The sequence below is a fragment of the Tauraco erythrolophus genome, chromosome 8 (assembly GCF_009769465.1).
Source record: "Tauraco erythrolophus isolate bTauEry1 chromosome 8, bTauEry1.pri, whole genome shotgun sequence".
In the NCBI taxonomy this organism is placed as follows: domain Eukaryota; kingdom Metazoa; phylum Chordata; class Aves; order Musophagiformes; family Musophagidae; genus Tauraco; species Tauraco erythrolophus.
The window spans coordinates 43,180,219-43,196,668 of record NC_141472.1 but is presented as its reverse complement, the minus strand read 5'-3'; the positions used below and the strand labels follow the sequence as shown (position 1 = coordinate 43,196,668).

The 16,450-nt window shown below is 37.1% G+C and overlaps 1 protein-coding gene across 1 annotated transcript in view; it reads left to right on the top strand.

Annotated features, from left to right (window-relative positions):
• The window catches only part of NEB (nebulin), a 125,373-nt gene that overhangs the window by 90,687 nt on the left and 18,236 nt on the right, over positions 1-16,450 (top strand). The window contains 20 exon segments of the mRNA XM_086615581.1: positions 593-697; positions 1,008-1,115; positions 1,930-2,034; positions 2,688-2,792; positions 2,908-3,012; positions 3,585-3,689; positions 3,802-3,912; positions 4,193-4,303; positions 4,777-4,878; positions 5,001-5,099; positions 6,537-6,635; positions 9,733-9,843; positions 9,992-10,096; positions 10,886-10,990; positions 12,125-12,229; positions 13,080-13,190; positions 13,649-13,759; positions 15,257-15,370; positions 15,509-15,613; positions 16,052-16,156. Coding sequence (XP_086471707.1) covers positions 593-697; positions 1,008-1,115; positions 1,930-2,034; positions 2,688-2,792; positions 2,908-3,012; positions 3,585-3,689; positions 3,802-3,912; positions 4,193-4,303; positions 4,777-4,878; positions 5,001-5,099; positions 6,537-6,635; positions 9,733-9,843; positions 9,992-10,096; positions 10,886-10,990; positions 12,125-12,229; positions 13,080-13,190; positions 13,649-13,759; positions 15,257-15,370; positions 15,509-15,613; positions 16,052-16,156 — 2,127 coding nt within the window.

The window sequence follows — 16,450 nt, the reverse complement described above, 5'->3', positions numbered from 1 at the left end:
AGCATGAGAGTTCTTTTTTAAAAATGTGTTCTGAACTTTTCCACCTGCCCTCAGGCCATCTACAATGAATTATCTTTCTTGGTGTACAGTCTGTTCTCACTGAATTCTGTGAAATTTAGAGTCCTGAGTAGGACAAGATGATCTTTATGAAAGAAATTATCAAGATACAAATTTTGCTATCAAAACCTTTAAAATAGTATGGCATTATGATATATTTAGTGGATGTTTTTCTACTATGTAAGATGTTTTACATTTCTCTTCATTCTGGTGAATGTTTTAAAATGAAATAGTGTCCGGTTATGAATTTTAAAAGTAACTGATCCACCGAGATCGCTTTTTTTAGCTCAATCTTGGAGATTTAAGATAGAAGTGAAGCTTTTAAAGTCAGTGAAATAAATATAAAATTAATCACAGAAATAGATAGGCAGCCTCAGGCAAGTAAAGGGTTTGCAAAGCTGAGCTCCTTGTGCATGTTCAACTTTCATTGGCTTTGGTGGAAGGATTTTGCAATTTTTTGTGTGAATATAAACGTATCTTCTGCAAAAGTTTTGTCTTGGTTTGTGTGGTTCATAGGCTCTTTCCCAATCACCAGGTTGAATACAAAAAAGAATATGAAAAGAAGAAAGACAAGTATACCACAGTTGTGGATACTCCAGAACACTTAAGGACTACGAAAGTCAACAAGCAGATCAGTGATGTAAGTGTAACCAGCGCCTTTCGAGCATACATCCTGCCCTGAGTTCTGACCTTTGGGGTGTGGTTATTAAGAATATGACATTTTCAGTAGTCCATTATTTGGACTACTTATTTGGAGTCTTTGAGCAGCCTTGAGTAGTGGAAGGTGTCCCTGCCCATGGCAGGGGGGTTGGAACTGGATGATCTTTGAGGTCCCTTCCAACCCAAACCGTTCTATGATTCTATGATTATACAATATTTCTCATCTTGATTTTTTCCAATTGACACTAATAATGTCAAGAACTAATATGATCTGTGATTTATATCTTCAGATTATTTACAAGCTGGAATATAACAAAGCGAAGCCTAAAGGCTATACTACAATCCACGATACCCCAATGTTACTGCACGTGCGCAAGGTGAAGGACAGGATAAGTGATGTAAGTAAACTTTTCTGTGCGATATTTGGAACTCCTGTGTAACGCTGTCACTAAAAAATAGCTTCTCGGAACATCTTTACTGGGGTAGAGCAGCCCTCACTAGTGGTAAAAGCTGTGAGCTGGAACTGGTAGCTAATTAATGCATGGATTTGGGGAGTTTGCTTCTGAGTTTTCTTCCTCTATTTCGTGGAGCCTCGAATAATCTTAATTATTCTTATTTAATTTAATACATCACTGTGTTTATGAATTTCTTCTATGGATCTTGTGAATATCTAAGGTAAATATGCTGATCTAAAATAAGTATGTGTTTTGTTTATGGGGTAATGATTATATATATAGAAATATATTTTTATACATGTAATGAATAAGTCAAGGAGGAAAAAATGACAATATTATCCAGACGCTAAAGGGGGGTCATTAAGAGGCAAAGATGTTCAAAAGCCATCTGTGAATTGAAGTACATTTTATTGGTTCCAAACTGAGTGCTGAATTTGAGATTAGTTTCTTTAAAACATTTCTATTAGGTGTAAAAAAACTAGAAACAGGCAGAGTTACTGTTCATGCACAGATTTTGTTAACTCTTACTTAGCCTGTGCCTCATGATGAGTTATACCTGCTACAGTTTCTCTGCCAAAGGGGACCCTCCTTTCAGGCAGATGATTCATACCAAGTTACACAAATACAATTTCTTTTTCTTCTGTTAAGATTTTATCTTGACAGGAGCCATTTTTAATGTTATATTCCTCATATTTTGATGCTTTTCTTGTCGACGATGATATCTTTTTAAACATCCTCTATGTTTGTCTTTCTCTAGCTGAAATACAAGGAAGTGTACGAGAGGAATAAATCTCACTGCAATGTCGTAGCAGATTCAGTTCATATTAAGACCCCAAGGCATGCTTACAAGCTGAACAGCAATGTGAGTTCACTTTTATTAATAGTTTAATTTTATTATGAATAGTGTCTAGGACTTGCAAGAAAGACCATCAGAAATTATTTTCTGTTCCATTGAAATTATTTGAGCTTGGACGTTACTTCTAATTCGTATGCTGCTTGAATAAAATCTATGTTAATTGATTTTGTACCAAGGTGCTCACTCTTGCAAATTGCCCTTGAGGTCATTTGAGGTTCCTTTATGTCACACATCTTCTGTTCTTCTAGTCTCCCTCTGTTTTCCTGACAGAGACATAACTGTCCCAGAAATTCTCTGTGATGATGTTCTTATAGACGAAGTAAGTGCTTCAAGGGAATCTCTCCTGTGTTTTCTGTTATTGGTGCCCAACATCCACTTCTTAGGCAAGGAACTGAAAGCACTTTCTTCTTCAAAGTCATGGCATCTTTTCAGTTGTTCATAGTCCTTTCTCCACCCAGCAGTGGAAAAACTAAAGTACATAGACTCCCACTGGATCGTACATGATTCAAAGGAAAGCCCTAGTCTAATGGAGATGCACTTTCCTACCTCTTCCCTCTTTAATCAGTGCAGACCGAAGGAGAATTTGCATCTGTATGAATGTCGTGTGTAAAGTACACAACTTCCAATTAACTTCTTTTTTCTTGTTTCACTACAAACAGCTGGATTATAAGAAGAAGTACGAAGCAGCAAAGGCTCATTGGCACTGGATTGCTGATAGGCCTGACTTTGTTCAAGCAGCCAAGTCGTCTCTGCAACAGAGCGACGTAAGAAAATCAGAACAAACTGAATACTCCCTTTCCCCACACCTCTCGTGTTCAGGAAAAAATAATAAATTGTAGAAGATTTGAGACTCTTTCCTTTTATTTTTTCTTCCTGCAGTATGAATACAAGCTGGACCGGGAATTCCTAAAGGGATGCAAACTCTCTGTCACAGATGATAAAAACACAGTATTGGCTTTAAATAATGCCATCTTGGCAAGTGACGTAAGTACTTGAACCCTTGCTTTTTTTATTCTACTAAAACTTTACTTGCTACATAAACTACTTTATTGGAAATACGATTGGAATAAGAATGAAGCTTTGACAAGTCTCACTTCATTGTTTTGATTTGGCTTGTTTGTTTCATTAACGATTTGGCAAAATCTGAATAAATAAATAAATAAATTTGGTCTTGTAAATGTCGCTGGCCTAGTTCATGGATTAAATAAATATTCAAAGCCAACATTGCCTGAACACCCAGACCTTTGGCATGTCTCTGCATTCCCTTTATTGAAATGGAAATATTATGTGGAGAAAACAACACACACAAAAAACCAACCCTGCAGCTACAACTCTCACGTAACACAAAGTATCTTTAATAATTGCCAACAATATATTCATAAAATTCCGAGTGAGACCTACAGGAATATATAGACTGGAATGAATTTATTTTGAAAAACATCAAAATATGATATTGTCTGCAAACTAACAAACAGTCACAACTATGGTAATTTATTTTTAAATTGCCACAAGGCAAGATACACATTGCGTAAAACGATATATTTTCTTCCTGCTAGATAAAATACAAAGAGAAGCACAACAAAGCTCGAGGAACGTACCATGTTGTTCCAGATACACCTCAGATCCTCCTGGCTAAAAATGTCAGCTCTCTTGTATCTGAGGTAAAACATCTGCCGATTATTGGTTCATTTTAAGTACATCTTTTGAATGTGTGTGGAGGAGGAGCGGGGCTTGCACGGCTGTTTTGTACCTATTTTTGTTGTGTGCTTTCAGAACAAATACAAAGAACATAGCAAGAAGCAGCTCCCACATGGGTCTTACACAACCCTGCCAGAGACACGAGACACTGCTCATGTGAAAGAGGTGACCAAGAATGTCAGCGAGGTAAGTAACTAGTGTGGTGACAATTTCTGCTGAGATTCCTACCTGCTGCCTATAATCGATTAGACTGTTGCACATTTTAGTATACACACAATTTAGAGTCCCATCATAAAATGCCCAAGGAGTCAGAAAAGATTAAGTCCTATCACAGTGAGACTTTGTTAACAAAGAGACTGCATTTTATCCTTCTTAACAGCTTCAGTGAGCTTATTTCCAAGTTTCAGTAGCGTTTACCTCCATGTGAAATTAAGAAATGACACATGGCCCTTTTTGCTCTTAACAGACAAACTATAAAAAGAAGTTTGTGAAGGAGAAAGGCAAGTCTAATTATTCCATCATGCTGGAGCCTCCTGAAGTGAAACATGCCATGGAAGTTGCTAAAAAACAGAGTACAGTAAGTTTGTTGTGTCTTTTCAAGAATTAAATAGCTTGTGTAAGCAAATTCAACCAAAGTCAACTGGCAAAAGTGCAAGTTCCCATACTTCTGCATTTCCTCCCAGCTTCCATGTTCAGGTGTAATTCTGAAAGATAAAGGTGCAAATATTTACAAATGTGAAATTGCACTGAAATAAGGATTTATTTGAAAATCATATTTCTGCATAATCACGTGGTAGGAGTTAAAGTAACCTAGTGCAAATCACATCTAGACAATTTTTTCATTCCTCCAAATACAGCCGGAATTGCACATGCTTATTTCTTCCTTTCCAGACAACTTGCGAAACCAGATTCCCAAATCTATTCCTTGTGCTACTATTAAAAAAAAAAAAATCCCGTGCACTTTCCCAGCAACATTGCTGTGTCCTGAGGTGTATTCCTTATTCAGAAACCTCAGTAATTTTCTTTCCTCTGTCTGTCATCACGGATTAGATTGAGTACAAGAAAGATGCCAAGTCCAAGCTCCACTACACGCCTATAGCCGATCGGCCGGATATTAAGAAAGCAACTCAGGCTGCCAAGTTAATTAGTGATGTAAGTGGCTTTTTAAATCTTCTGTATAATTCTTTAGCAGTAATTTTACTATTAAAAACAAGCAGTAAAATAATTAAAGAGGAATTATACTTTTCCTCTTTTTTTTTTTTTTTTTTTGTTAGATTGAATACAAAAAGCGTGGAGAAGCGGGCATTGGCGTAACCATGCTGGGACGCCCAGATATTGAACTGGCCAAGGAGGTGTCCAAGCTAACTAGCCAGGTAATGATAAAACGTTCGTGAAACTTTAAAGCAGTGAGGGAAATCAGACATGATATTAATTTACAGAGAAATTATAAGATTATAACTGAAATTATTTCTAGATTAGGGGTTAAGGGAATATTTTAAAGGGAACATGTTAAATTTAAATTAAACCCCAATGCAGGGTATTTCTTTGTTAAATAAATATTGAATTGAGAGTCTGATTCTGCTTATAGTGATGTCAGATGTGATTCATCACTTTCTTATAGTCGTTTATAGCCGTGCAACACACAAAAGACTAGTCAGTCACTGTCCCACAGACTAGGCTGGTAGGCAGTTGTGCCCAGGTGCTGGTTTCAGTGGGAACAGAAGTGAGCCCTCTTTGCAGGGTAGAGAGAGAATTCATAGAAGTGAAAGGTTTAGTTCCTCTGAATTTTATTTGTGTTCTTTTCTAATACTCACTGTCTTTTAATTCTTCTGTCATCTCTAAAATCTTTTTCTGTTTCTGTGTTCTTAAAAATATAATTTCTACTTCTACAATGTCCAGTTTCCAATTTTCATGGAATATGGAAACTTAAAACATAGAAGTATACAAGTACCTGAATAACTTCATCACTTACAAATTTATATATTTATTCTGTGAAATGCTGAAAACCATTGGTATGCACAAAATGAAACTGGCCTTCTGACAAGACGCTGTTTGTTCCCAGTTGCTTGGTTGGGCAAACCTGTATGTCCTAAAGATTAAAACTGAGGACAATTATTACCTCTACAAGCAAGCTGATAGTTTTCAAAAAAGGCTTGCCTAAAATTTAAGGATTGTTAGAATTAGAAATAATTTTTTGAAAAATCCTAGAAACTCTAGTACCTGTCTTGGTGCAATGGGCACGAATATGTTGCTTATTCACTTGTGTGGTATATTTTGAAAAAAATAAATTAAAATAGGCACTTACATACAAATGTAATTCTCTTACATTAGAGATTTTTAACAACTTTTCTACTGACTTACTAAATGTCAGTAAGGGAGGTATAGAATCTCCTTAAAATGATGATGCCATGACAAAATCTTCTAAATACTAAGGCTGAAGTGTTAACCATGTTCTCTTTTTTTTTTTTTTTTTTAATCTTTTTCTGGGTATAGGCTTTAAGAGAAGCAGCCTTTTACCTGACTCTTGTCCATCCTTTATGAGATGGACATTCAGGTTCTTTCCACCACTTACTTTCTACTTTGTGCCTTCAAAAGAATCTTCTAGTTTGAAGTTAATACGCTACATCAACAGAAGCTTGCTTACTTTCATACAGTGGTCATGTTCTCCGATTAATCTGAAGCACATCCTATTTTCTGTGATAATTTTTTCCACCAGGACCTCAGTTCAACTTGGTTCTTTCTCACCACTTCATGCTTTGTTCCTGTAATTGTTTGCATTTCTGATCTTGCTTTCTTGCTACGCGTTATAGGCAGAATACCTCAAACGACACATGAGAGGGCATGGAGCTGCATCCTATGATACACCATGGATGAGAACCTTTAAGAAAGCTAATATGCTGAGTAGTCATGTAAGAGAATTTGAAGTGACACATCTGGGAATGCCGTTTTTCTGCATCTATCTCTTGCTTGCACATTATCTTACAATTCCAAGCTGTTAAAGGTTTATGATGCACCAGTTGCGCTGGATCTTTTTGTGTCAAAGGTGTTGAATGTAGCAAAACTCGTGGGACTGCTCAGTTAAAGATGACCTCCTTTTTTTCCTCTGGAAAGACAGTGCATGGGAATTCTGTGGGTGGGGAAATACCACATGAAACTTGAAATGTTATTATGGCCTTCGTAATGGTTTTGAGCTTCCGGTGTCTTTAACGGAAGTTTCCAATGCACTCAAGCAATGTGAAAACTCACCTTTTTCACCCCAAAAACCTAAAACCAGGCATATAAGCTTGAGCTGGTTTTCCCGAAACTGTGCAAAAAATGGAAATGTGTTGTACAACAAACCCTAAAAATGGTAATTTTCAGTGAACTGTCGTACCATATGAGTAACATTCACACTAGAACTTCATTTTAACTATTCGAACTTCCAACTTCTGTTTAAACTGCATTTAAACTATTCTGTTTACACTGTGCTGGAATGGCATAATGGAAGCACAGTGTATTACTGTATCAGCCCGAGATGTGTACTCTATAGTGGTTTGAGGGCACCTAGTTTCTTATATTTCTTGCCATCTCAAAAGCTTTGGAAAATAGGAAAATGATGGCTGCTTAGCAATTTTTGAAGTGGCAGCAGACAGATCTGTGCCATTTCGTATTTGCACATGTATTTCCAAATGAAAAAAAAAGGGGGATTATGGTTTTTCCGTGTCTAGCCGTGAGTGTTGCACGTAACTGTCGCATGTTTGGATGTCAGCCGCTGTGTTTGTCGGGAAAAACAAGAATCTTTTCAGTAGAACCAAGGTTTCTTAAACTGAACAACTGAACTACAAGAAAAAGAAGAAAATATGTTTCTTGCCGTTCCGTGATGAGATCCTCCTTTTCCATGCTCCTGCACCAATGCCAACCAGTTGTCTTATTAGTCTTATAAACATACTTTGATTAGATTATTTTAATCCTGAGGAGAAATTAACTATTGTAGAGGCAGTCAGGGAGCAAAGAACATTGGCATAATCTTTAACTTCTTTTTTCTCATAGACATTTCTTCTCATAAACTTCTTCTTTGTAAAGCATTATATCCAGTTTCTTTATCCACTTTGGGTTTTTTGAGTGGGATTTCATCTGCCTGTCTGGCATGCTTGCTTTTCATTTTGCATAGATCTTCCAGTAGCTTTTCTTCTGGGCTTAAAAAAAGTGAACTCTTTGGCATGATGGTCTGATCTTCATCGTATGTTGCACAGCTCGCAAAACTTAACAGATTCTAGTATACTTCTGCTTGATTTTAATTTTTGTGAGGTCAAAACCAATACTGATTTCTTTATGTCAAAAATGTTAATATTCTTTGCTTTCTTACAGCAGCTATATACCTCGTGGATTTGCCTGTTTCACTGTGTGTTTTATCTGAATGTTGGCTCATTTTGCAAAGCAAAAGAGCAACAGTGGTGTCCAGCAGGAACCATATGGTGCTGTATAGACAAGAATCTGGCAATGAATTCCAAGTGTAAAATGCAATTGGGGAATGGGATTTAATTCTGCATTCAGTCATCTTTCTTTTTTACTAATATAAAATTATCTGTTTACGTTTCTGTAATTGTCGTAAAAAACCCTCTAGCATGAGTCAGCTGTTCCTCAACTGAATTATCAGTTCTTCAGTATTTTATATCAATTTTCATAGAAATATTTTTTGAGAGATTAGGGGTTTTTCTGAGGAACCATTAATCTTTTTTCCTCATCAGCCACAGTCTTACATTTTCTGCATGCTTTTTAAAGTATTATCTTGGTCCTGAACAAGATAAAATTCTTTCAGAAAGACTGATGACAGCTGTTCGGTTCTTGTTCTTTAGACCAGGGATGGGGATTGATAGCTTATTTAGTATAAAATATTTCCAAGGAAATGTGGATTGATAAACAGAAAGAAATGGTGCCTCACTTGTTTCCTGACCGAGCAGAATACAACTACGGGGACGATATGACAAACGCTGGGAATTTTTCTACTGATGTTTACTGTAACGGTGATGAACGTGCATACTAATTATGGGATCCATTTAGATAAAGCAGAACTTAATCTTTAAGTTTTTCTTGCACTCTTCAGTAACTCTTCTGAAACAGTTTTGTGTACCTCTGGTAGCTAAAAAAGTAGTAAAGCCAAAATGTTCCTAATGGAACCGTCACTTTTGTAAGTTTACAAGAAATAGAGAGGAATGAGCCTTTAGCTGCACCTGCACCAGTGGGATGGGACAAGTCATGATGGATGAAGGAGCTGCCCTCTTTTAACTCATTAGCAAAACTCTAATTCCTATCATTTCTGTGCCTCCAGCCTGAGTCTGCTGGAATATTGTGGCTTACATCGTGGTGGTTTACCTTGCTGATGCTGATGTGGTTTGGAAGTGTTACTAAGCCTCTTGCGTAGTCTAATTCCTGGTAATTAATTGTAACTCTGTTCTGTTTGTAATCATTAACATCTTTTTTCGTCTCTGATTTATAGAGAACACAATATGTGTGTAACAGTGTATGTAAAAATATTTGATATGTTGCCATCTTCAGGGCTTGTATGGCTTGAGATAGTTTTTAAAGCTCTTATTTCTCCAAGAAGTACGTAAAAAGTTCTTTTAAGTACTCTTTATACTTGTGTCAGTTTTTGTCTCTTTGTCAAATAGGGCATCTTTTGTCCATGCTCATTTTCCATCAAGTGAAAAATTCTGCATCTCCAAGGGTCAGAATTTAGCTGTATTTTGTCACATAATTGTCTTGACTGTGTCTGTTATTTTTACAATGAGGAGATGCAATCTGTGCACTGAATGAAAAGTTGCAAGTGGTGTTTTGTAAATACAGATCTAGATTTTCTTTCCATGTTTCCATCTTTAAAATAGCCTTTATTCCAGTGGAAGCCTTCAAGTTACTACATTTTCATTCTTCTGCTTACCCTCAGCACTGAAGTAAGGTCTCTTGGCCTTCTGCAGCCAAACAACTGAGTACTCAAAATCCATTGTAATACCTGGTTGTTTTATAATTTAGGTGAAATACAAGGAGAACTTTTCCAAAGAGAAGGGTAAAAAACCAAAGTATGATTTAAAGGAGGCTAAAATCTACAAGACCATGAAAGATGCTCACAACATGGCCAGTGAGGTATGTTTACTTATGCTTTTCCCCTAGGGAAATTAAAAATTTCAGATTTCTTTCACAAAGGCCTCTTTTATGTCATTAGTACATTCAACATCACAGGTTTCATTAGCAGTCTCCTTTTGTGATGCTGCTTGTCCTTTCTTACCTGCAGGTGAAGTACAAGGCGGATTTGAAGAAGCTTCACAAGCCCGTCACGGACATGTCCGAGTCGCTCATCATGAACCATGTCCTGAGCACAAGCCAGCTGGCCAGCGCTGTAAGCTCATTCACTCCTCCCAGATCCATTTCATTTTTTCCATTACTATCAATTCCCTTCTGAATTGACCTCTGCTAACTATTCCTATAACAATTACTCCCTCTGTAATTGTTCATGGGATATCACCTGGTAGTGATCTCTTCCTCGACTTTCTAATGACCATCTAGGTAACTAGCAACTTTGCCACGTTTGTCCTCTGGGAAGTGAAATCTTTATTAACTGTAGCACTGCTAATATTTTGAATCCTCTAATAATTTTTAGTGGATTCAGTCTTTATTGCATTTTAACTGATTGAATCACACTAACAAATACTATTTTCTTCTTTATTTTTTATCTTTTTCTTAACTGCTCACTGTATTTTAAAAAAAAATTTTGTCTGTTTTTTTTTATTTCTTGTTTATGTTTAACGTCCCCCTATTGTACAGAATTATGCCTAACAAAATACTTGATAATTTTACTGAGAAAAGACAAAAATCATTATTGCCTGCTACAGTCTTTTCATGTATTCATTGTGTTTTCCTTTTAATTTTTCTTTTTCTTTTTTTTTTTAATCCTGGTTTTGAAAAAATCTTTGTTGCAGTCAAAATGGTCAAAAAAGATAACTGTTCACTCACATCTTTAGAAATGATATCTGATACTGGCAGTTAAGCTTCTTGTTTTTGTTTTGCTTTTTGTATTTCTAATTTCTCTTTGATGTTCCATTGAAGTGTTGCTTTGATTGGACCTAAGAAGTAAATTTGCTGAGGGATTTTTTTTTTATTGAGATGATTTTTGACACCTTCCCTTCAGTACCAGTACAAGAAGCAATATGAGAAGAGTAAGGGTCACTACCATGTGGTGCCAGATAATCTTGAACAGGTTCATCTAAGGGAGGCATCAGAACTACAGAGCCACGTAAGTTGGTCATGTGTTTCTCTTTAACCCCACTCACTGAGTACCAGTCTCCATCACTGAAGTCATCCTAGCAAATTCTGCAGTATATAACAGTCTCTGTGCTTATCTGATTTATAAACAACACTGCACACCTGACTAAACAAGTCAATGAGAAATATTTGCACATTCGCGAGTTCAGAACACACAGAAAATACCTGTGTGATTCCTTCATTCTAGAGTGGATCTCAAAGTTACCTGTTGTATCTGGATCTTTTTACACAGTATAATACATTTATCAGGGTGATTTTATTTATTAAAAAAAGGACTTGGTAATCACAGAAACTGGAAATTGAAAGAAGTGGAGTCATTGCTGACAGTATATTTTCAACTGCTTTACGCAATGTAGCCTCAAGTGATACAAAGGAGAGCTCTGCCATTCTTATTCTGCATCCAAAATTCCTTTAACCAAAACTGTACCTACTGCTGCTAAATGTGTCTGACATTTTTTCCCTCTGGAATATAGCAAATGGTGAATCATTTCAGAGAAATTAATCCTCTGATTTGGTCTCTAATCCTCTCTGTTCCACGTTCCATTCCACATATTTGTTGACCATAAAGCAAGAGAGAAATTGCTGCTGCTAGAACAAGAAAGGCCATAATTATTGTTCTGCTGCATGGCATGGAAGAGCAGAAAGGTTACACAGCAAAGAACTATAAGAAAAATGGTTGTTAATCAGTTTGTAGTTAGTTTAAGTCACTACTTGTTGCTCCAGTTTGAGATCAGGATCTGTCTCAGCCAAAGACACAACATTGCCTTGTGCAGCAGCCTGAAAATTGATGCCCTGAGTGCCTTCGAGTCAGATTTTTACAGATACCTGTCTTCCTTCTCGTGATCAGTAATTTCCTGAAATTTGAGCTGACACTGCTTATTCTCTGCAACAGGAGATAAATCAGTAGAATTTTAGGCCACACACGTTTTGCTGCAAGCCTGACCTTGGATTTTTCATTTTGTGGTCAATAATATGGATTTCAGGAAGGTAAACAGTATTAGACATTCATTTGTTACCAGAGGTCTGTTGATCAAAGTAGGCACATACTAGTCAATGAATTGGTTCTTTGATTATTTAGGAGAGTAATTTTTTCTTTTCTTCCCAGGTGAAATACAGAGAAAAGTATGAGAAGGAAAAAGGAAAACCTATGTTGGACTTTGAAACTCCAACATACCTTACTGCAAAGGAGTCTCAGCTCATGCAGAGCGAGGTAGGGTTAAAATCAATACTGACAGACTAAAGAAACCTTAAAATTTATTTTCTGCAGTTAAACTTTCACAGTGTTTTAGGCAATTATACTTGCATCTTGTGCATGCTGATAGACTGAAAAATTGTAGCTATATCACATTTCTTTATATTGGTTTTGAAATACTACGTTTAAAATTCATGAAGCATTCCTGTGTCACAGTGAGGTGTGTATTATCCGTACCTTTTCCTCAAGAAGCTGTCAGTAGATGAAGCTGAAGCAAGTCTTTAGAAGAAAGAGAACATGAAATACATTTCACTTAAACTCTTGCAACAGGAGATAGTATGTCTGTCGGTTACCATAATCCACAGGAAGCATCCTGGCTATTCCTTTCACCTCAGAACTCTATTTTTGAGAAACCCATTTATTTCCTGTTTGTCTCTACTGTCATAGTGTTCTTCACTGACCTCTCATTCTATTTCCTCAAGCAGTTATTTTCTGTTTGTTTGAAGTATAACCTTGTTCTGTCACAGCTGAAGACTTATACATGCTGAAAAACAGTTGTATAAGGCCATTAGTCGTTGTGTTTGAGTGAATCCATCAGATGTTTTCTCTGCATATACAAATAAGTAGGGGGAAAAAAAAAAAAAGGCACAGTCAGGTCGTATTTCCATTGGAAGTAATGAGGTGTTTCGTGGGCTTTGGTAGAAACAGGATTTATTCCTTCAGGTACCCTCAGCACTGGCTGTAGCTGATGGTCATTTTGACATTTACTAGAGAACCACTGCTCCATCCTCCCTGTAGTTTTTCATTGAATGAAAAAGAATGTAATAAATATTTGCTGTTTTGCTTTTTTTCTTCTTACTCTCATTAGAAAGAATATAAGAAGGACTTTGAAGAGTCCATTAAGGGCAGAAACCTTACTGGCTTGGAGATTACACCATCCTTATTACATGTCAAATATGCAACCAAAATAGCAAGCGAGGTAGCAGTTGTTCTGTGCTTATTTCCTCTGAAGTTAAATAATTCCACTAAGTATTCTTAGCAGCGTTTCTTCTTCACCATATTTTTTTTCCTAACCTTTCACATTAAGCATGTTTACATATATTTTGTGTTGTGATCTAATTTGTCGTGGGCATTTATTTCATTGTTCCTTAACTGTATCCGTATTCATCGTGTCCCTTTCTGACATTCGTTCCATAGTGGAGTGTACGTGTGTGTGTGTGCCTTTGCAATTTATCTTGAGCAATAATTACTATATTCTGTTGCAGTAGTTCTTATATAACTCTGTATAATATTCTTTGTTGTTTTAAAAACTTCTTTTTTTCTTTTGGAGCTTTTGGAATTTTTATTTTTTTTTCTTTTTGTTAAAATTTTTGCAACCAAATTGTAGAGTCTAAAACTCTCTTTAGTCTGGCAGTTTTCATTTTCTTTCTTCTGCAGAAAGAGTACAGGAAGGATCTGGAGGAAGGTGTCAAAGGTAAAGGACTGACAGCTTTAGAGGAGACTCCAGACATGTTAAGAGCAAAGAATGCAACTCAAATCCTGAATGAGGTATGTCCAAAAGCTGCTTGGAAAATACCTGACTGGATGTAACAGCCTCCAACTGATAAATGCTTATGGCTCTATAACACTAGTATGAACTTTGTCATTCCCTAGAAACTCTTTGCTAAAGAGAAAAAAGAATGTGTATGGCTGGATAAGGATAAAACTGGGAGCCTGAACTCGTAACTAAGCTGTTTCTGGCTTTGCAGTTCCTATCAGGAATATAGGTGGGAAACACGTGCTGTGACCAGTAGCCAAATCAGTCAAGGCGTAGCCTAAACCAGCACTGTGATGCAGCAAGGCTGAGTGTGGGAACCAGAGGTGTCAATTTTGTGAACGAGGTGGTGTAGGTCAGGAGCACTTACCAAGGATTAGGATCTGACGGACCAAGGCTGAGGAAGCAAGCAGCAAATTGGGAGATCAGAAAGGCTCTACAATGAGGGAGCCAAACTGGCATAATTCTGCTTCGGGAGGTGTGCTGTGCAGCAAGGAGCTCTTTTTGAATGCTTTGTTCTTGAGGGGTGAGCCAGAAACACCAGCTGTGCTCCTGAACAGTGCCCCCTGCCCAGGACTGATGCCCCCTTGGCAACTGCAGGACTGATAGCTGCAGCAGTCTTCCCCCTTTGGTGGGGAGAGGTGGCCAGCAGACAGGCAGAATGCAAACCCAACAGCTACTTCATTCACGGGGTGGACTGGCATAATAAATATTTCATGGTGATTGCTTTCATAGGAGAAGATAACTCGTGTTTTAAGAGCTTTAACATCATGAGGCTGAAAGCTGAAAAAAGTAACTTTGGAGTGTTACTTATGATTTTCCTTCCTAAAAAAATACTCTTAAGATAAACATCCTTACTGACAAGAGTGTTTTGTACTTAGTAGTGCAGAGCTTTTGAGTTACTCAAAAAGCCTATATTTTATTACCAGAATATTACAGACATATTCAGCTAAGTTCAGCAGAGTGGGCATAGAGAGATACGAACTCTAGCAATCTATACAAAACACATCTTTTAGACCTTAGTGGAAGATCTCTTTGGGAAGAGTGGCTGCTGCAGCACTGAGTTTTTAGGGAGAGTGTTCATTCCAAAGGGCCCAAAACATCACAGAGAATCCTGACGTTTTTTGGACATGGTTACTGTTAAATGCCTGTGACCACTCTGCACTCCACATGCATTTCCTACACTGCTTGCTCTGTGTTCCTTCTCTTCTGCACAAGTTATTGTTTTGCACTGGTCACCTGAAGGAATTTGCACTTTGAGATTACGGATGTGATAAGGAAAAGTGACCTTAATACAGCTGACCTGTAGCGTGTTCCATTAACTGCTGCAGTAGGGCTGCTTGTCCTCAAGATTTAAGTGATAAACACTTAAATGACATCATTTGTGTGTTTACTTCTGAGTTTATATTAGTAGTATTCCTGTTTTGAGGTGTGATCATTAAAGGATCTGGAGTTGCTAAATGTATTGCATTCACATTGACACGGAATCTATTTACTGTCTTCATCTGCAGAAAGAATACAAAAAAGCCTTGGATTTAGAAATCAGAGGAAAAGGTCTGACAGAACTGGCTTTGGAGATGCCAGATTTCGTGAGAGCAAAGAATGCCACTGACATCGCCAGCCAGGTCTGTGTGAATATCTCATCTGTCACATCTGATGCCTTCTTTGAAGGAAAATTCATTAACAGCTTTTTCTGATTAAACCAAATGAAAATTGTTGTCAAGACATGATTAAGGCACTTAAATGTGAGCTTTCCCCAACAGATCAAATATAAACAATTGGCAGAAATGGAGAAAGCAAACTACACCAGTGTTGTTGATACTCCAGAGATTATTCATGCCCAGCAGGTCAAGAACCTTTCGAGCCAGGTATCTTGAGTGAAGCGATTTAATCATTGTTCATGTGAGAACCTCGAGTGAGCACTAATTTGGAGCACCTAAATAACTGCTTGTCACAACACTCAGGCAGAAAAACAAATTTCTCTAGAGCTCTGATGTGGCATCTCTTACTCTGAAATTCTGTTTCAGTATTGAAATTAATTTACTTGAATACTCTATAAAATGAAACAATAATTCCTATTGCTTTTGCAATACCAAAGATGATTTTGTTCTGAGTAGATTTAGCTTAATTTTTCTACTCCTTAATAATGTTTAAAATAAATGTTATGCAGAGGCGTAATCTGAATTTGTGTCAGATGCAGAAGTACTCACATTTCTATAAAGGTGGACATTATGCAACAATAAGTAATGCCAAGTTGGTTATTACTGGTTTTGTATGAATGGACTGTGCTTTGTATTTTTTATCAGAAAAAGTATAAGGAAGATGCAGAAAGGACTATGCCATACTATGTGCCTGTAACAGACACACCGGAGTTGCAGAGAGTTCGTGAGAATCAAAAGAACTTCAGCACAGTACGTATAGAAATAATAAACATTGGTATTACCAAATAATAAAAAATGTTCAGCTTTTCTTCATTTAAGGTCCTGATATCCCACTCTAATCCCAGCTAGGCTGCCTTTATATTCTCAGGGATCTTCAGTTGAAGGGTCTGCTGGGTGTGCAGCAGCCCACTTATGCATCACACAGGGAACCAAAACAATTCTGTGATTTTCTTGAAAAAAAAAAACCTTTTTGCTGCCGTGCTTTAACAATTCCTTTGCAAGTAACAGAGAGTTGTGCTTACAGAAGTTGTCTGTTAGTGGGAC